This window comes from Martes martes, assembly GCF_963455335.1.
Source record: "Martes martes genome assembly, chromosome: 5".
In the NCBI taxonomy this organism is placed as follows: domain Eukaryota; kingdom Metazoa; phylum Chordata; class Mammalia; order Carnivora; family Mustelidae; genus Martes; species Martes martes.
Genome location: NC_137892.1, coordinates 94,333,553 through 94,352,914, shown reverse-complemented (window position 1 = coordinate 94,352,914; position 19,362 = coordinate 94,333,553). Strand labels below are relative to the sequence as shown.

The 19,362-nt window shown below is 40.8% G+C and overlaps 1 protein-coding gene across 1 annotated transcript; it reads right to left on the bottom strand.

Annotated features, from left to right (window-relative positions):
* Positions 1–2,708: 2,708 nt before the first annotated feature.
* On the bottom strand, positions 2,709–18,130 carry LOC308342723 (keratinocyte-associated transmembrane protein 2). Its single transcript, XM_080803289.1, has 3 exons — positions 17,972–18,130; positions 5,179–5,705; positions 2,709–4,212 (listed from the first exon to the last, which is right to left on the bottom strand). Exons 1-3 carry the CDS (start codon positions 18,108–18,110, stop codon positions 4,081–4,083), a joined length of 798 nt encoding a protein of 265 aa, XP_080659415.1. The 5' UTR covers positions 18,111–18,130; the 3' UTR covers positions 2,709–4,080.
* Positions 18,131–19,362: the final 1,232 nt, after the last annotated feature.

Below are 19,362 nucleotides of genomic sequence, written 5' to 3'. Positions count from 1 at the left end.
GTGTAATTAATCCTATACACAATACTATGAAAGTAGTTAGCTTGGGACAGAGCAAGGAGGAATGTAGGAATGTAGACTGGAGCGGCTACCGTGGGGAACAGTGTGGAGGCTCCTCAAAAGACTTAAAGAATAACTACCGGGTGCCTGGGTAGCTCAGTGGGTTAAACCTCTGCCTTCAGCTTAGGTCATGATCTCAGGGTCCTGGGATCGAGTCCCACATCAGGCTCTCTGCTCAGCAGGGAGTCTGTTCCTCCCCTCTCTCTCTCTGCCTGCCTGCCTACTTGTGATCTCTCTCTGTCAAATAAATAAATAAAATCTTAAAAAAAAAAAAGAATAACTATGTGATCTAGCAGTTCCACTTCAGTTATGTACCTGAAAAAAATGAGATCACTGGCTCGAGGAGATATCTGCACCCCAGATTTGCCGCAGTTTTTCTCACAGTGACCAAGACAAAGAAACAACCTATACGTCCATCGTTGGTGGGTGGGTGAAGAAAATATGGTACACACACACACATAAACGCACAGTGGAGTACTATTTAACCATAAAGAGAGGGGAAAAGTAAGAGGGAAGGAACCCCTGCCTTTTATGATAACATGGATAGGCCATGGACTGTTTGGATAAAGCAGACACACCACATCTTGGTTCTCCCCCACTGCGTGCAGTTCTGGGTCCCCAGTCTCAGTAGCATTATTAGACCCTATGCCAACGACGTGAGCTGGTGCTGAGCATCATTTGTCTTGATTTCCTTCCTCCCTAATTTCACAAACACATCAGTGAACAATTTCAAGGGGCCTAGTAGGAGCCAGGCAGGGCTGAATATGGGGCCAGAGATGAGTAAGAGCCAGTCTTCCTTTCTCTAGCTTACATTCTGGGGTAAGCTATAGAGGGCCACCCCCTGCACACATTCTAAGGAAACTGCACTCACCCTCATGAGATCACATCTAAAATCAAAACTCCAGTCAAGACATTCCTGCCTGTACAAACTCAAAATGTCTGTTTGCATTTGCCTCACCAGTTTCAAAACATTCCTTTCAGGTAAGGTACAGAAACAGAACCAAAGGGTAATCTCCTATGCCACTAGTTCCCACATTTGGTGCAGAGTGCCTCGTCTACCCAAGATGTGACACTGAGAGAAGGGAGCACACAGCACACCTAAGTTGGCGACACTGGTACTGGAAGACTCAAGCATGGGTCTCCTTTGTGCCATCCAGTCCTATGTATGCCTCCTCTGCCTCCTGTAACCCAAGAAACTGATTCCAAAAAGAAATGTTCATCACATAGAAATAGAACCAAGAATTGGAAACCACCTAAATATTCAACAGGAAAATAGCTAAATAAAGTAGCTATTAAATGTTTTTTAAGGAATATTAATGATATGGAAAATATTCGTGATTTGTGAGGTAAAAAGCAAGATATAAAACTCTGAGATCAAATTCACTCAAAAATTATAATCTACACCTGTCTGAATTATGTACATATTTATAACCCAGAAGCACAGTGCCTTTGTTAAGACTTGGGCAGCTTTTTTTTTTTTTTTAATGTTTTTTAGAGGCACCTGGGTGGCTCAGTCAGTTAAGCATCTGCCTTCAGCTCAGGTCATGATGCCAGGATCCTCAAGTCGAGCCCCACATTGGGCTCCCTGCTCAGCAGGGAGTCTGCGGGAGATCCTCTCTCTCCCTCTCCCTCTATCCCTCCCCCAACTGTGTACGCTCTCTCTCTCTCTCAAATTCTTTTTTCTTTAATATTTTATTTATTTGACACAGAGAGAGAGAGATCACAAGTAGGTGGAAAGGCAGACAGAGAGAGAGGGGGAAGCAGGCTCCCTGCTGAGCAGAGAGCCTGTGGGGCTCAATCCCAGGACCCTGAGATCATGACCTGAGCTGAAGGCAGAGGATTAACCCACTGAGCCACCCAGGCACCCCTAAATAAAGTCTTTTTTAAAAATAAGATTTATGGGGCACCTGCGTGGCTCAGTGGGCTAGGGCCTCTGCCTTCGGCTCAGGTCATGATCTCAGGTCCTGGGATCGAGTCCTGCATCGGGCTCTCTGCTCAGCGGGGAACCTGCTTCCTCCTCTCTGCCTGCCTCTCTGCCTGCTTGTGATCTCTTTATCTGTCAAACAAATAAAATCTTTGAAAAAAAAATAAGATTTGTGTTTTTTAAGTAAACTCCACATCCAACACAGGGCTCAAACTCACAACCCCAAAATCAAGAGTCGGATGCTCCGCCAACTGAGCCAGTCAGGCATCCCACTGGCAGCATGTTTACTCAGTGTATGATGTGATGCTCCAAAAGTCAAAGACTACTTGACTGCAGCACTGGGGCATGGAATGCAAAGACTGTGCCATCAGGAAAGCCCAAGAACCCTAGATCCACTAAGGGGGTATGAGCTTCCTGACAGGGGAACCTTCAACAGGGAGACAACAAGGAGGCCAGAACACCAGAAACTATACACTGATTTAGCTGCTTTACTTTTCTTTGCAATCCTACTTTGCCACAGTTTTCAATAAACTTCAGTACCTAGCAGAAAACTGGACCTAAACTAGAATTTGAAATCTAAGAGGATTCAAAGAGGCAGAGTACTACTGCTAAAAGGAACAAAACAAGCTGGTCAGTTTAGCTTCCTCCCAAACAAAGCATGACCCCTGTCACCACCCAAAGGACGGACTCCATGCCATCATTAAAATGAAACACACTTGTAATATCATAGATTTATATCATTGCCATTTATTTTTAAAATCTTATTCAAAATATTAAATAATACAATTTCAGATATGAAAAATTACTGCAATAAAACAGTTCAGGTGTATTTCCACTGTGCTCCCCTTCCTTAACAGGACAGTAAATTGTCCATCTGAAAGAAATGGTGGACTGCCCTACTTCTTCCATCTTCACACAAAGCACATGCCCACTGGCTCGCCTGGGCTTTCTGAACAGGTGTTCAACATATAGTAAGGGTTATGTTTTCTAAAAAGTTGCAGTGACATTTGTAAGTCAACTATGGTTCAAATCACATATTTACATACTGATCAACTCTTTATTATATAAAGACAGGCTAAAATGAAATACAGTAAATAATTTCCAGTTGCTGTGAAAAACAAAACAGAAGAAAATAAAACAAGTACAGGGGAGAAAAAGTCAGTGTACACATATATCCTTTATGTATACAAACAACTTCATTCAGGTATAATTTTAATTTGAAAGACCTAGACACAATATTATTTAAGTGATAATGGCCCCTAAGATTTATTCAAACTTACTATAAAGTAATAAACAAAGTGAACAAATCTGATACAATTTCAAACTCTACTCCTTACTTGAAAGCTTGGAGGAACCCGTGCTACAATCAATTGCTAACTAAAAGCAACTGTATGTGTATTTAATATTTTGCCACAATTTCTACCTCTAAATTTAATTCAGTAATTCAAGCCAATATATGGTATCTCTGTAACATTTTATCTATGTCCACTGCAAACCACAGAGTCTCTCTATTGCCAGAATATCTAGAGACATTTATTAATGTGTTGCCTAAAATTGCAGTCAGATTGAGCAATATCATTATCTTTAAATTATGTTTAAATTATCCAAAAATACACAAATCAATTTTCCTGAAAGAAAAAATGATACTTATATGCCAAGCACTATTACACACATCCCTGTAGATTACAGTTTGGGAGCACAAAATGTGTGCTAAAAAAATAGTACTTGGATGGCAGAAAGAGAATCTGAGCCAGCAGTTCCAGATAATGTTAGGATTTAGTTGAAGGCTAGGATCTTTTAAAACTAGCATTACTAATACTTCCAGAAGAAGTACAATAAAGAAATCTAAAACAAAACTAACAGATAATGCTTAGCTCCACATTCTGGACACCTGATTAAATTTACCTCTAAAAGTGTAGATAAAAAATTATATACTCCTTGTTTGTGACATTTCATTTCCAAAGCACCAAGGCAAAATAAAGAGAGACCCCCATCTCTCATTTAAGTACCAACTGCCTATGGCAAAACACCTGCACAATATTATATAAAAAAGTCAAGCAAATAAAATTACATAATAAGCAAACTCAAATCACAGTGCTTTAAAAAATATAATCATTGGTAATCTTCAGAGAAGGCATGGCCTCATTAACATTCTGGTCTAGACGATGATATTCCACTGTTTTGGAACAAAGACCATCACGCCATTTTCTGCTTTGAACCAGAAGGAAAATCTGGAAAAAAATAAAATAAAATAAATTAGATATGCCAAAAAGAAAAGAGGATAGGCTAAAAGTATAACAAGTATAAAAAGGTTTTATACAAGCCTAGGTTCCCAAATTCAAAAAGTAAAAAAAACAATAACAAAAGGGCTTTATTTTCCCTCTTGTAAACAAAAACAGAGCTACTCAAATTTTAATGTACAGAGTGCTTGCTGAAGACTGATTCTGGATTCTATCAATAGAAATGAATTAGAAAACCACAGTGGAGCCCAGAACCTGCCTATTTAACAAGTCCCTTAGATGTTTAGAACAGATATGGCCCAACATTTCAACACTGGGATAGAGTATCACTGGCACTCAAAATAAATATGTAATGATTTTATAGCCAGGAAAAAAAATTATTAAATACTATTAAGTTCAATGCTTACTTAATTAGAAGTATTAAATTAACAATCTTTCTAGGGCACCTGGGGGGTTCAGTCATTAAGCATCTGCCTTCGACTCAGATCATGATCCCAGAGTCCTGGGATCGAGCCCCATGTCAGGCTTCCTGTTTGGCAGGAAGCCTGCTTCTCCCTCTTCCACTTGCCCTGCTTGTGTTCCCTCTCTCACTGTGTCTCTGTCAAATAAATAAATAAAATCTTAAAAAAAAAAAAACAACTTTCTCCATAAATATTCCCACTGAAGTAGCAATGGTAACTTAAGATGTAATATCTCTTTTTCAAAAACCACTAGGCTTTGGTTTTGCTCATTAAAAAACAATTCGACTTCTTCTTTTAGAAGCACACAAGGTAAAGCAATCTGTCTGTAATTTGTTAAAATATACCACAGGTTTATAAACTGAACAGACATCTAAAATTTTACCATCAATTTAAACTTGACTGAAAAAGAAAAAAATTCTGAATTATCAAAACATTAATAAGAAATTGGACTGAGATAATAAAGGGCAATTAGAGGGGCTGAAAACCCCAAACATACCTTCCTTTTGTTGTGATATGTAATGTAAACAACAGCAATACAAAAAGCAAAAATAATAAGATGAAAAAAGAAATGGCTATCTTCCTCTTCAATATTTGAGGATGGGGTCTTAAAAGATCTCACTGACTGTTCAATTTCCATGTAGTTCCTGTTTTCTTCCAGAACCTCACTGGACTCCTCGTCCCTGGGGCTGGTGGTCCAGTCATAGTCTGGTTCTCCATAGTCTCCATTGTCCAGAGTGTCTTTGGCAGTGGACGGAGAACTATTGAGTGTGAGAAGATCCTCCTCCTCTATGCTGGGATCTTCATTGTTATCTGTTTCCTCTTGAGACAGAGAAGTAGTAGGTGAGGGATGAGGGGCTACAGATGCCCCTCCACCTTTCTCTGTACTAGTTGTGGGTCGGAGAGTGGTGCTGATTTGGAAGACAGAAAGGTTGGTTTGGTTTTCATGTGTTAAAGCACTCATATTTGGAGCAGAAACATCTTGCTGAGGTACAGCGTGGCCCGGCAAATCAGTTTGTGGTTGAGCTAGAATAAAGAATATTAAACTGAAAGCTCCAACTTCATCTCCACCAGGCTACAAGCATATTTACCTAAATTTTTCACTAAGCATTTCTCTTTGCCAAATTCCTTTCCCTTGAGAATTTGTTAATAAGTCTCAATGGCCAGCAATCAGTTACATGTCTTCTTAGTCAACTATTCATCAGGTAATAACTCTTTAGCCAGAAAAGTAACAAGTTTAGCACCGTAAAAGACCTATTACATTACACAGCCTGTCATCAAAAAAAAAAAAAGGAAAGAATAGAGGGGGTAACTTTGGGTCACAATGGTAAAATTCACACAAAGCTCTTTCTTATCCATGCCCTCTATTTTCATTTAAAAAAGGGGCTGGACTTCAATAACCCTTGTCCCGACTACACCCTATCTCCAGAAAAGAAAGACTGGTGGCCGATCCTAGCTCAAGTAGGTCACAAACTAGATACAGAATGTGAACCTATCGGGTGCCTAGGTGGCTCAATCAGTCAGGCATCTGCCTTTGGCTGAGGTCATGATCCCAGAGTCCGGGGATAAAGCCCTGAGTCTGGCTCTCTGCTTAGCAGGGAGTCTGCTTCTCCCATTACCTCTGACGGTTGCCCTGCTTGTGCTTTCTTTCTCTCTCTCTCTCAAATAAATAAATAAAATTTTTCTAAAAAATGTGAACCTAAGTATTTTCAATACAATACAACAAATTTAAGAGGAGCTATAAGCAAGCTGTAGTCAGCATTTCTAAGTGATACTAGAACCTGAAGACCAACTTCCTTTCTTCCTTCCTTTCTTTCTTTTAGGTACTCTTAGGAAGAAGAAAGTGAAAACTAAAGGGGAAGAAATGGAAATTGGACTAGAAACTTGAAAACTAAGTGTGAACTAGGCTATTTTATTTTTTTTAAGATTTTATTTATTTATTGGACAGACAGAGATCACAAGTAGGCAGAGAGGCAGGCAGAGAGAGGAGGAAGCAGGCTCTCTGCAGAGAGCCTGATGCGGGGCTTGATCCCAGCACCCTGAGATCATGACCTGAGTGGAAAGGCAGAGGCTTTAACCCCTTGAGCCACCCAGGTGCCCTGAACTAGACTATTTTAAAGATTGGGGAAGGCAATCCAGAATGGGAATGACACCAAATGCGGACAAGCTCTTATTTCCCTATGCTCCCACCCACTCAGTATGGTTTACTAAAGTAGCTTAAATTATTTACATAAGTAACTCTATACACCAAAAGTTCAGAAGAATCCCTGCTGAAATTTAACAGTGTTTCTAATATACAATCTAATGTAGTATCTGTTGGAAAGCTTCAAGAATATCCATTATACTTGTAAAAAAAAAAAAAAATGAGCTGTCTGGGGCACCTGGGTAGTGTAGTCTGTCAAACATCTAACTTGATTTTGGTTCAGCATCTCAGCTGAGATTTCGGCTCATGATCTCAGCATCGTGAGATCTGTGTTGGACTCCACATTTAGCAGAGTCTACTTAAGACTCTCTCTCCTTCTCCTTCTGCCCTTCCCCAATTCGTGCTCTCTCTCTCTCTCTCTCAAAGTATATAAATCTTTTTTTTTAAAGATGAACTGTCACATGAGATCTAAAAACACAAAGATACTATTTTAAAGCCTATCAAATTAAAGTAAAATATTTTATAGGGGTAAGATTAAACCAAATCATTCCTGGGCTTTCCCAAACATGTGCATGCACATAAATCAACAACCTAACAGACCACTCTTTGTTCAAACATGTAATACTTGAATACATGAATACACTCTGGTTTGTGTATCATAGTTGACACCTCTTTTGTATAGAAAAAAATGGCTAGTTTCAATGAGACTGAATGGAATCTCTTAGAAAAAATAATTAGTAAATTGGTTAAAAAAATTTAGTAAATTAGTAAAACTGCCTTAAAGTATTTTCAACAGTTGGCTCCTTGAAACTTTCCATTAGAAAAAAACAAAGAAAGAGGGCCTACAATTGAGTACAGCAGTCAGAAAACTATTAACAAGAATTTCTTAAAAGACTTTTTATATTTGCATTTACAAATTACTGTTTCTCTGATATATTTAACTTTCCTGTCGAAGTTAGGGAAAATGTGATTTAAAAGCTAATTTTTTAAAAAGATTTTATTTATTTATTTGAGAGAGAGAGAGAGAATGAGAGAGAGAGAGCATGAGTGGAGAAAGGTCAGTGGGAAAAGCAGACTCCGGGACTCGATCCCGGGACTCCAGTATCATGACCTGAGCCGAAGGCAGTCCAACCAAATGAGCCACCCAGGCGCCTCAAAAGCTAATTTTTTTAAAGCTGGGAGCCAACCAACTAACCTTCACTTTTTAAAAAATTGTTTTTCTATATGTGACTTTTAGAATAATCATGCATAGTGCTCACTTCAGCAGCACATATACTAAAATAGAACAATCATGTATATTTAAAGGACACAAGCTGATAGGAGTGCAAATGACTGTAATTATCCCCACTTCCCACCCCTTTCCATGTCCAGAAACCGATCCACTGTGTACTCTGGAATTCAGTGAGATATCAGCAAACCCCTTCTTTTATCCCTTACTTTCTTTTTATAACTGAAAACTGCTCTCCCTTAAAGATACAATTTCCCTGAAGTCCTTTTAATTAGCATTTGCTTATTCACCCACATCCTCACACCACTGGGTTTGGAAGAGGGGAAAGTATCCTGGGGTGGGGGAGGCAGAAGGGCCCTTCCAAACCATTCTCCCATTCCCCTCCTTAAATGCACTGGCCTTGATTCTCCCATCATCAGCTATAACCCACTAACCTTTGTCCATCAAAGGTTCGTATTCTCAGTGATTTTAGCTCCTGGCTAAAATCAGTTCATTCTATTCAAGTGCTCCTGTCTTGAATTCAAAATCCTTGACCTCTCTTCTGATAAGCCAGACCTTCCCCTTACCTTATCAAACTTATCAAACCTTAACTTATCAAACCATGGTCACTATCATCACAACTCTTCCATAATCTCAACTGCATGCAACCTACTTACTGACATGACCACCTATCCTAATTCATTCCCTTGCCTTCATAGTCCAAAAGGACCTACAATTTTCTGATCCCACCATCTTTTCAGTCCCCCATGACCACCATCCCATCCTTGCCCAATACCCTTGTCCTTTCTCTTTACCAAGCTTCAATTTTGTAGTCAGCCATGAACCGTCATGTACACCTCCAATCCCCTTCCCCCTTGCTCACCCTGTCCCATTCACTTGGCAAGGCTACATCCCAAGTGCAATCAAACTCTCGGGGCACCTGGGTGGCTCAGCGGGTTAAAGCCTCTGTCTTCGGCTCAGGTCATGATCCCAGGGTCCTGGGATCGAGCCCCACATCAGGCTCTCTGCTCAGCAGGGAGCCTGCTTCTCTCCCGGCCTCTCTGCCTGCTTGCGATCTCTGTATGTCAAATAAATAAATAAAATCTTTAAAAAAAAAAAACAAAAACCTCTCTGACTACTCCCCATCTGCACCAAGCAGCTAAACATGGCTGGAAATAAATACACAATCATGTCACCATTTTTATTTCATTTTAAATTCAATGCCAAAGATTCAGGTGTACATGTAATGTTGCTGGCAATTATATTGTATATTTCTAGTCCATTTAGCCTCCCACTCCCTTAGGAGACCACTCCATTCACATGCTCCTCTGTTCTCAAAAACACCTTCTCTGTTGTCCTCATTTTCAACGGATGGCATTACTTCCTAACTGCTCTGAGAAAAAGGAAGCCATGAGAAGAAAATTTACAAGAACTACCAGAACTCTAGACTTAATAAATCCAACTGCTACTTGACATCTCCTCTTGGATGTCTGACTTTCAAATTAACATATTCAAAATGAATTCTTACTTAGGCTTCCAGAAGAATGGGAATAGACAAACTTTTCCCTATTCCTCCACTGAAAACAACTAACCCTGGATATTATATATAAAATAACATAAGACTCTGAAAGGTGGAAAGAATAAGGCAGAGTGGTTAGAGAACTCAGGACCTGAGGAACAACCTAGTTGTGACTTCCCTGGATTTTCTTTTTCCCTCACGTATTCTAGACCTGTAGCTGAAGAAACCAATATGGAAACATCAACGAGTATGTACAAAAACATGCCCTCTCCTGTCCCACTGCAAAAAAAAAAAAAGGCCTGTTCTCTCTAACCAAAAAAATTAGGAGAGAGGCAGCCTAGCAAGAAAGAAAACTAGACAATGACTGCTCTACTCCAGGCAAACACACACACACACACACACACACACAGTAGCTCTGCTCCCATCCATACCAGCAAAGGCCAAGTAGGAAGCCTACTGCAGAAGCCACCTTCTGCAGGCTATAACAAGGTGCCTCTTCCCCCTTCACAGTGTAATGGTGTCAGAAGAAGCCTAGTATAGAGTCAAGACTTTAATCATCATCCAGTAGTAACAAGGCCACCCCCACCACTAGATAAGGGGAGACAGAACTCCCACCCTAGTCCAGAAGTAACAAGAAGACCATCACCCTTTGGGTGTAAACAGAGATCAAGTGGAGACCCTAGAGTTCTACATCTACCTGACAGTACTGTGCAGCAAGCCCCTCCTCCCTTGCCAGAGCAATGTCATAAAAAGACAACTAAAAGAGAAAGTTAAGACCCAAGTCTTAAAAACACAAACCCCCACAACTCACCCAGTATGAAATACATCATGTGACTAGCCCTATAACTATTAACACAATTGAATCTTTCATTTTAAAACTCCCAAAGAATTAATCTCCAGTCCCAAATGGTTTTATGGAGAATTAAATGTTTAAAGAACTATATCACCAACTCTACAGAATCTCTCCCAGAGAACATGAGGAAACACTGTGCAATTTATTTTATGAAGCCAATATTATTATCTTGGTACCAAAACCAAAACCACTACAGAAAAAGAAAATGACATACTAATATTTTTCATGAACATAGCTGCAAAAATCCTTAACAAAATATTAGCAAATAGAAATCAGTAATATATAAAAAGAATAATATTCCATGAACAAAGGTTATTCCAGGGTGCAAAACTAATTCAGCATTCAAAAATCAATCAATGCAATCTACCATATTAACAAGCTAAATAAACCTTGACCTAAATCTCACACCTTATACAAAAATGAACTAAAAATGGATCACAGAAGCACCCGGCTGCCTCAGTCAGAGGAGCATGTGACTTTTGACCCTCGGGTCATGAGTCCAAGCCCCACATTGGGTGTAAAGATTACTTTTAAAAATAACAATAATAAATAAATACAATAAAAATATAAATGGATCACAAATTTTTTTTTAAGATTTAATTTATTCATTTGAGAGAGAGAGAGACAGAGACCACAAGCAGGGGGAGAAAGAGAAGCAGACCCCCCCCCACCCCCTGCTGCTGAGCTGTTAACCCAACGCAGGACTGGATCCCAGGACCTGGAGATCACGACCTGAGCCGAAGGCAGATGTTCAACCATCTGAGCCACTCAGGCACCCTTGGATCACAAATTTAAATGTAAAATGTAGGGATACCTAGGGGCTCAGTCAGTTAAGCATCCAACTCTTGGTTTCAGCTCAGGTCATGATCTCAGGGTCATGAGATCAAGGCCACCTCCGGCTCCACACTCAACACAGATTCTGCTTGGAATTCTCTCTTTTTTTTTTTTTTTTTTTAAGATTTTATTTATTTATTTGACAGATAGAGATCACAAGTAGGCAAAGAGGCAGGCAGAGAGAGAGAGGAGGAAGCAGGCTCCCTGCCGAGCAGAGAGCCAGATTGGGGCTCGATCCCAGGACCATGACCTGAGCTGAAGGCAGAGGCTTTAACCCACTAAGCCACCCAGGCGCCCCTCTCTTCCTCTTTCTTTCCCTTCCCCTGGGCTCTTCCCCTTGCTCTGGAGTGCACACACGTGCTTGCTCTCTCAAATAAATAAATAAATCTTTAAAAAATAAAAATAAATGTAAAATCATAAAGCTTTTAGAAAAAGACAAAGGGAAAAAAAATCTTTAGAATCTAGGACTAGGCACAAATTTGTAGACCTGACACCAAAAACACAGTACATAAAAAGAAAAAAAAATCCATAAATTTGATTTATCAATATGAAAAACTTTTGCTCCATGAAAGACTTTCCTGTAAGGATAAAAAGATAAGCTAAACAAAGGAAGAAATATTTGTGAGACCCAATGCAAAAAAGGACTAGTATCCAGAATACATTAAAAAAACCTGAAAACTTGGGGCACCTGGGTGGCTCAGTGGGTTGGGCCTCTGCCTTCGGCTCAGGTCATGATCTCAGGGTCCTGGGATCGAGCCCTGCATTGGGCTCTCTGCTCAGCGGGGAGCCTGCATCCCCCCTCTCTCTCTCCCTCTGCCTGCCTCTCTGGCTACTTGTGATCTCTCTCTCTGTCAAATAAAAAAAAAAAAAATCTGAAAACTCAAAAATGAAAAACCTAACCATCCAATTAGAACACAGGCAACAGACACAGAGGCACATTTCACCGACGAGAATATACAGATGGCAAATAAGCACAGGAAAAGATACTAGCCACTAGGGAAATGCAAATTAAAACCACAATAAAGATATCACTGTACACCTATCAGAATGACTAAAATAAAAAGTAATGACAACACCAAATATTGGCAAAGATGCAGAGAACTAGATCACTTAAATGCTGCTGGTGGTAACATAAAATAGGACAACTATGCCAGAAAACAGTTTGGCAGTTCCTTAAAAAACTAAATACGTAACTACCATATGACCCAGCTACTGCACTCCTGGGCATTTATCCTAAAGAAATGAAAACTTAAAATCACACAGAAAATCCATATATGAATGTTTGCAGCAGCTTTAATCTAAAAGCCAAAAACTGGAAGCAACCCAGATATCCTTCATAGGATGAATGGTTAAACAAGTGCGGTGTGTCTATATAATATCAGATTATTATTCAGCAATAAAAAAGAACAAACTACTGACACATGAAACAACTTGATGAATCTCCAAAGAATTATGCTAGATAAAAAAATAAAAATTTTAAAAAAGCCAATTCCAAAAAGTTACATACTATATGATTCCATTTATATCACATTCTTCAAATGATAAAATTAAAGAAATAAAGAACAGATTAGTGATTGTCAGGATTTCAGGATGGAGTGGGGACAGGAAGAAAGTAGGAGTGACTATAAAAAAGCAACACAAGAGGTTGATGAAAATTTATCTTGACTGTATTCATGTCAATACGGTGGTTGTGACATGGTACTACAGTTTCTTAAGATGGGGAAATGGGTAAAGGGTATACAGGATCTATATTATTTCTTACAATTGCAAGTGAATCTACAAGTATTTCAAAATAAAAAGTTTAAGGAAATATACTTTTACTTCCCACTCCAAAAAGAGTAAGGCCTTCTTAACCCTCTGCCTGCTTCTACTTTAACTCCTACTGTCTGCTTCTGACATAGCAGCCAGAGTCATCCTATAAAAACTTAAGTTCAATTATGCTTAAAACGCTCCGGGAGCTCTCCATTTCTCTCAAATGTAAAACTCTAAGTCTTTGTAATAGCCTACAAGATCCTACATGATCTGGCACCCATTACCTCAACCTCATCTCTTACTAAACTCCCAAACTACTCTATCCCTGTTGCCTACTTAACAGATAGCAATACCTGTTTACTGAATATGCTCTTGACCCAATTCTCACCACAAACCCTACACTACTTCCCAAGTAGCATCTTTGCACCATCACACCCTCTGAAGAGTCTTTCCCATAGTTTTCAGCCAGACAAAACCCCACTCATTCTTCTAAGGATATCTCCAATGTCACTCCATTTGTTATTATAACTCCAATACCTAGCACCAAGTAGGAGCAAAATTAATAAGTATTATTCAGGGGTGCCTGGCTCAGTGGGTTAAGCCTCCCTCTGCCTTCAGCTCAGGTCATGATCTCAGGTTCCTAGGATCGAGCCCCGCATCGGGCTCTCTGCTCAGCAGGGAGCCTGCTCCCCCCTCCCCCGCCTTCTCTGCCTGCCTCTCTGCCTGCTTGTGATCTCTCTCTCTCTGTCAAATAAATAAATAAAATCTTTAAAAAAATAACAAGTACTGTTCAAGGAGTAAAAACTTGGACCTCCTGGCCCTCCACTCCTTCAAATCAGAGAATCCGATCTAGTCAGAAATGAAGAGTATTCAGAACAAAGTGACTCTGACTTTATGGATTTAATTGTTGAGCTTCTACAATCATATGTATTACTTTAGATTTCTAAATGTTCCACTTTTACCCTTTTCTATTTGATATTACCACTCTAGCTAAAACAACATTTTTTTTCCTAAAGATTTTACTTATTTATTTGACAGAGAGAGAGATCACAAGTAAGCAGAGAGGCAGGCAGAGGTGGGGGGAAGCAGGTTCCCTGCTGAGCAGAGAGCCCTATGCGGGGCTCAATCCAGGACCCTGAGACCATGACCCAAGCCAAAGGCATAGGCTTAACCCACTGAGCCACCCAGGCGCCCCTAAAACAACATTTTAAGATTTTTTTTTTTTAATTTATTTGAGAGAGAGAGAGAGAGAGCATGAGAAGGGGGAGGGTCAGAGGGAGAAGCAGACTCCCCGCCAAACAAAGAGCCCGGTGTGGGACTCGATCCCGGGACTCCAGGATCATGACCTGAGCCAAAGGCAGTTGCTCAACCAACTGAGCCACCCAGGCACCCAACAACATTTTAAAAATGACTTGCTACATTAAATTCTCTTCTATGGGTCCCTTTAAAAAACTGTCTTAAAATAGATTACAACGATAATTCTTAAACAAGAAGGAAGAGTACCCTGAGAATTCATTCAGAATGGGCACTGAGGCAACAGTGCCTCAAAAATTAAACATATTACACATTAAATTTAGGTGATCATTTGGGAGCAATCCAATGGCAAACACAGAAAGTAGGCACTTTTGAAATGACGTGGTAAAACCTAATCATAAGATGATCATCCAGTGATCCAAAACAATGCTTATATTAATTTTTTTAGATTTTGTCAAAATAAAAATATAAAACTTTAAAATCCTTACAGATTGCCAAGAATATAACCAAGTACCGCAATTTTAAGAAACCTAATATGGGGGCACCTAGGTGGCTCAGTGGGCAGGCGAGAATTCTACCACTGAACCACCAATGCCCAGTAGGTGGCTCAGTGGGTTAAAGCCTCTGCCTTCGGCTCAGGTCATGATCCCAGGGTCCTAGGATAGAGCCCCGAATAAGGCTCTCTGCTCAGCAGGGAGCCTGCTTTCCTTCCTCTCTCTCTCTCTCTCTCTGCCTGCCTCTCTGCCTACTTGTGATCTCTGTCTGTCAAATAAATAAAAAAAAATAAAATAAGATCTTAAAAAAAAAAAAGAAACCTAATATGAAACAAGTTTAAATAAATCTAATGCAGTAACTCCCTAACTTTCTATGCTTACTTGAAGTTTGGAACTCAACACATCTTATTTGGCTGTTATTTTTTTATTAAAAGAGTAATTACATTGGGGTGCCTGGGTGGTTCAGTCTGTTAGGTGTCTGCCTTTGGCTTGGGTCATGATCCCGGGGTGCTGAGACTGAGCCCCGAATTGGGCTCCCTGCTCAGCAGGGAGTCTGCTTCTCCCTCTCCCTCTGCTCCTCCCACTGCTTGTGTTCTCTCAAAATAAATTTTAAAATCTTTAAAATAAAAAAAAAAAACAAAAGAGTAATTACTTGAAATTGCTCTATCGTAAGGTAAGCTTACAAAAAACACTTCTCTTACCAAAGTTTTACAAATGGCATGCTGCACTGCAATATAGCTGCTTCCTTCTTAAGAGAATATGTTAGTTTACATTCAAATTATTTTTAGTAGAGAATAAGAATTTTAAATTGACAGAAAGACTTAATAAAAAAAAGGAAAGATTATCTAAAATGTCCCAGTTTAATTGGAGCAATATTTATGGCGCTCTAATAAAAAGAGACAAGACACCTTAATACTCCACACTCCCCCCTTGCTTGACCCCCCCTACAAAATTTTCAACCAGGGGAAAAGCTGTTTATGAACTACAGTTACCAGCTATATATCCCTCAAACTGTATGTCTTAATCATTCCAGTAAGAAATATAAATGCTTAAATGTCAGGTTTTGTCTTAAATGATTAAATAACCAATAATACTACGTTAAGTACTTTGGGAAAAGGAATATCTGCGTCAACCAAAGAAATCCTCGTTATATTCTACTCTTGATGAAAGGGCCTTGGGAAAATGAATCTCAGTCCTTCCCCACAAACTTAAAATGCTTCTGGGATGGTGGCTGCCCTGCCCTCAGTGCTACTGGGGAAACCTAAGGAAGTAACCACAGCACTGTAGTAGACGAATGTATGGCTAGACAGCCCCTGTTGACAAATAAGAAAACACAATCCCATTCACACTGTTTTTCATCCGAAAATTCAAAAAAGATTTAAGAAGAAGAGCAGGGCTATGTCTGCCTAAAGAAAAAAGGGAATACTAAACAAAATACTGCTTAATCATTACAAATTCTTATTAATAGATTTTTCCCCCTAAGTCTCAGGCCCTAAGTTACACACTTCTTTATTTCCTGATAAAGCCTTCAATATCTTCATTCACAATGTAACATTTCTAAGAAAAGAAATACTTAATCATGTAGCATTATTTACAACAGCCAAGATATAGAAACAACCTAAATGCCTATGGATGGACGAATAGATAAATATGTGGTATGCATATACAATGGAATAATACTCAGCCACAACTCACAAAAAATGAAATACAGCATTTGTGACAACATGAATGGACCTTGAAGCACTATGCTAACTGAAATAAGTCAGACAGAGAAAGACAAATACCATATGATTTCACCTCTATGCAGGGGGAAAAAAGAAATCAAAACAACAACAACAAACAAGCAAACAAGCCAAACTCATAGAGAAGAGACTGGTGGTTGCCAGAAAAGAGGGAATTGGAAGTTGGTGAAATGGTAGAGGAGCACCAAAAGGAAGAAACTCCCAATTACAAAATAAGTCATGAGGATGTAATAAATAGCATGGTGCCTATGGTCAGTAATAGAGTAATGCATATTTGAAAGCTGCAAAGGGAGTAAATCTTAAAAGCTCTTATTACAAGAAAAAAAAAATTTGTAACTGTTAAAAATGTGATATGTTGTAACTACATTTATTGAAGAGATCAGTTCCCGGTATACACGAATATCAATTTTATGTTGTACACCTGAATCTAGCATGTTATATGCTAATCATACCTAAATAAATAATAAAAAGAATTTTAATAAAAATTTTTAAATGAAATAAAATCCTACGACTCTATTTAAATGAAGCAGTCTTGGGGCGCCTGGGTGGCTCAGTGGGTTGAGCCGCTGCCTTCGGCTCGGGTCATGATCTCAGGGTCCTGGGATCGAGTCCCGCATCGGACTCTCTGCTCAGCAGAGAGCCTGCTCCCCTCTCCCTTTCTCTGCCTGCCTCTCTGCCTGCTTGTGATCTCTTTCTGTCAGGTAAATAAATAAAATCTTTAAAAAAAAAAAATAAATGAAGCAGTCTTTTCCAGCTAACCCAGGACACAAGAAACCATGTTTACCAAGAATCTCCCTTGTCGCTTTCCTCCTCTCCTCCTCCCAAGCCCCTCAGGAGTCCAAAGCCTCAGTATTCTGGCTCTTTACCAAGCACCAGAACCTCCCAGATCTCAGTGATGCACCAATATCCTAAGACAGCTTTCTCCCCTTCACTTTTGCTCTCCAAAATTATTCCATCAGCTCAGTCTGGTCAGTGCCCCAGCCCACCCTGGTCTTTACCACTTACCTCACCGTTCCGGAAACTGCCCACACTCCCCTGGCCCTGCTAGACCCCTGCGTGCCTCCCCCCGCCCCGTTGGGACCCCTTCTAGACACCACACCTCCTAACCGCGGTCATCTCCTCAGCATCTGTACCCTCTGTCCCCTCACGACTCCGAGCAATTCGGAGACCCCACCACCGCCATACCCTATAGCAACCCATTCTTCAAGACTCTCTAGACACCACCACCACTCCTCCCTCCACGCCCATCTACATACTCTGCTCCCCGCTCCCTGGATCCCCATCCCCATTTCTCGGCTTCTCAGAGACCCCACCTCCTCAGACTCACTCAGACACCCTACCCTCCGTCCTCTCCCCTAGAGACCCTGCCCTGTCTACACAGTGCCATCTGCTCCGGACACTCCGAAGCGTCTATTCCCCGGCTGGGCCTGTCTCCCCGCCGGTGCTGGCCCTCCGCGTCTTCCCGCGCCCGCCCTGCCGCCGCGCCCCCTTTACCACTGGACATGGTGGCGGACGCAAGCAGAAGCGCCGGGACCAGCGGCCACGCCAATACTCCGGGGACCTGAAGGCCGGGCGAAGGCCGCAGTTTCCTTTGCACGGTTCCCCTCATCCTCCTCAAGGTAGCAGCGGCCATAACGGACTCCGCCAGGAGCCTGCGCGGTTGCTAGGCTCTACGTCATGACATCAGACACTGCGTAAGGCACCACGGCCTAAGGCATCTACGTCCCAACGTGATGACGTCGCAGCACAGCGCGGCGCTCAGGAAACCGCGGAGGAGGAAGGGTATGGAGCTGTTGCAGCCGGTCTGCCCCACCCAAGCCCCCAGCTGGTTGAGGCTGTAAAGTGTTAGATGTAGAGAGGGTCAGAGCGTGGCCCTCCCTGCCTGCCGTGTGATGGGATACTCTATAGTTCAGGGAAGTATTTTAAAACATTGGGTGGTTTTTTAAAAAGACTATTTTTCAGTAATCTCTATACCCAAAGTGGGGCTCAAACTTACAACCTTGAGATCAAGTGTGGCATGCTTTATGGACTGAGCCAGCCAGGTACCCCTAAAACATTGTTAGAAGAAAGGGGCACCCGGATGTCTCAATGGGTTAAGCAGCCAACTTTTTTTTGTTATTTAAACTCAAGTAATTAACATATAGTGTATTATCAGTTTCAGAGGTTGAGTTCGGTGATTCATCAGTGTTATATAACACCCAGTGCTCATTCCATTAGGTGCCCTCCTTAATGCTCATCAGCCACCCATCCCCCCTCCTCCCACGCCCCCCCCTTCCCTCCAACAACCCTCAGATTGTTTCCTATGATTAAGAATCTCAGTGTTTGTCTCCCTCTCTGATTTCATTTCGTTTTATTTTTCCCTCCCTTCCCCTGTACTCCCCTGTTTTGTTTCTTAAATTCCACATAGGAGTGAAATCATAGGATAATTGTCTTTCTCTCATTGACTTAATTTAAGCAGCCAGCTCTTCATTTTGGCTCAGATCACCATCTACGGCGGTGAGATCAAGCCCCACCTCCACCTCCATGCTCAGGGGGCCCTCTGCTTGGGATTCTCTCTCCCTCTGCCTCTCCTGCTCTCTCTCTTTCTCTCAAATACATTAAAATCTTTTTAAAAAAAAACATTGTTGAAAGGGAAGTAGCTGCACTCCCTCTCCCAAAGGCAAATGAAACCCAACTGTTCACAGCAGCTGTATCTAGGTGGTGGAATTATAGGTAAATGTTATACTTTTTATCTTCCTCCTAATTATTTATTACTTCAACAGATATTTAGCACCTTCTCATATTTCAGTATACAGCAATTAACAAAACAAACCACATACCCTTTGTATGGTTTGTGAGGAAGACAATAGTGTAAAATACACACTATACAATGGTAAAGGTGTAAT

What these genes read in the sequence shown, in the direction of transcription:
- LOC308342723 (XM_080803289.1), bottom strand. Translation starts at nt 18,110, where the DNA reads ATGGCCGCTGCTACCTTGAGGAGGATGAGGGGAACCGTGCAAAGGAAA. An exon ending in GTCCGCCACCATGTCCAGTG is followed by an intron (nt 5,706 to 17,971) that starts GTAAAGGGGGCG and finishes TCTTTATTCTAG; the next exon opens with CTCAACCACAAACTGATTTG. An exon ending in CATATCACAACAAAAGGAAG is followed by an intron (nt 4,213 to 5,178) that starts GTATGTTTGGGG and finishes ATTTTTTTCCAG; the next exon opens with ATTTTCCTTCTGGTTCAAAG.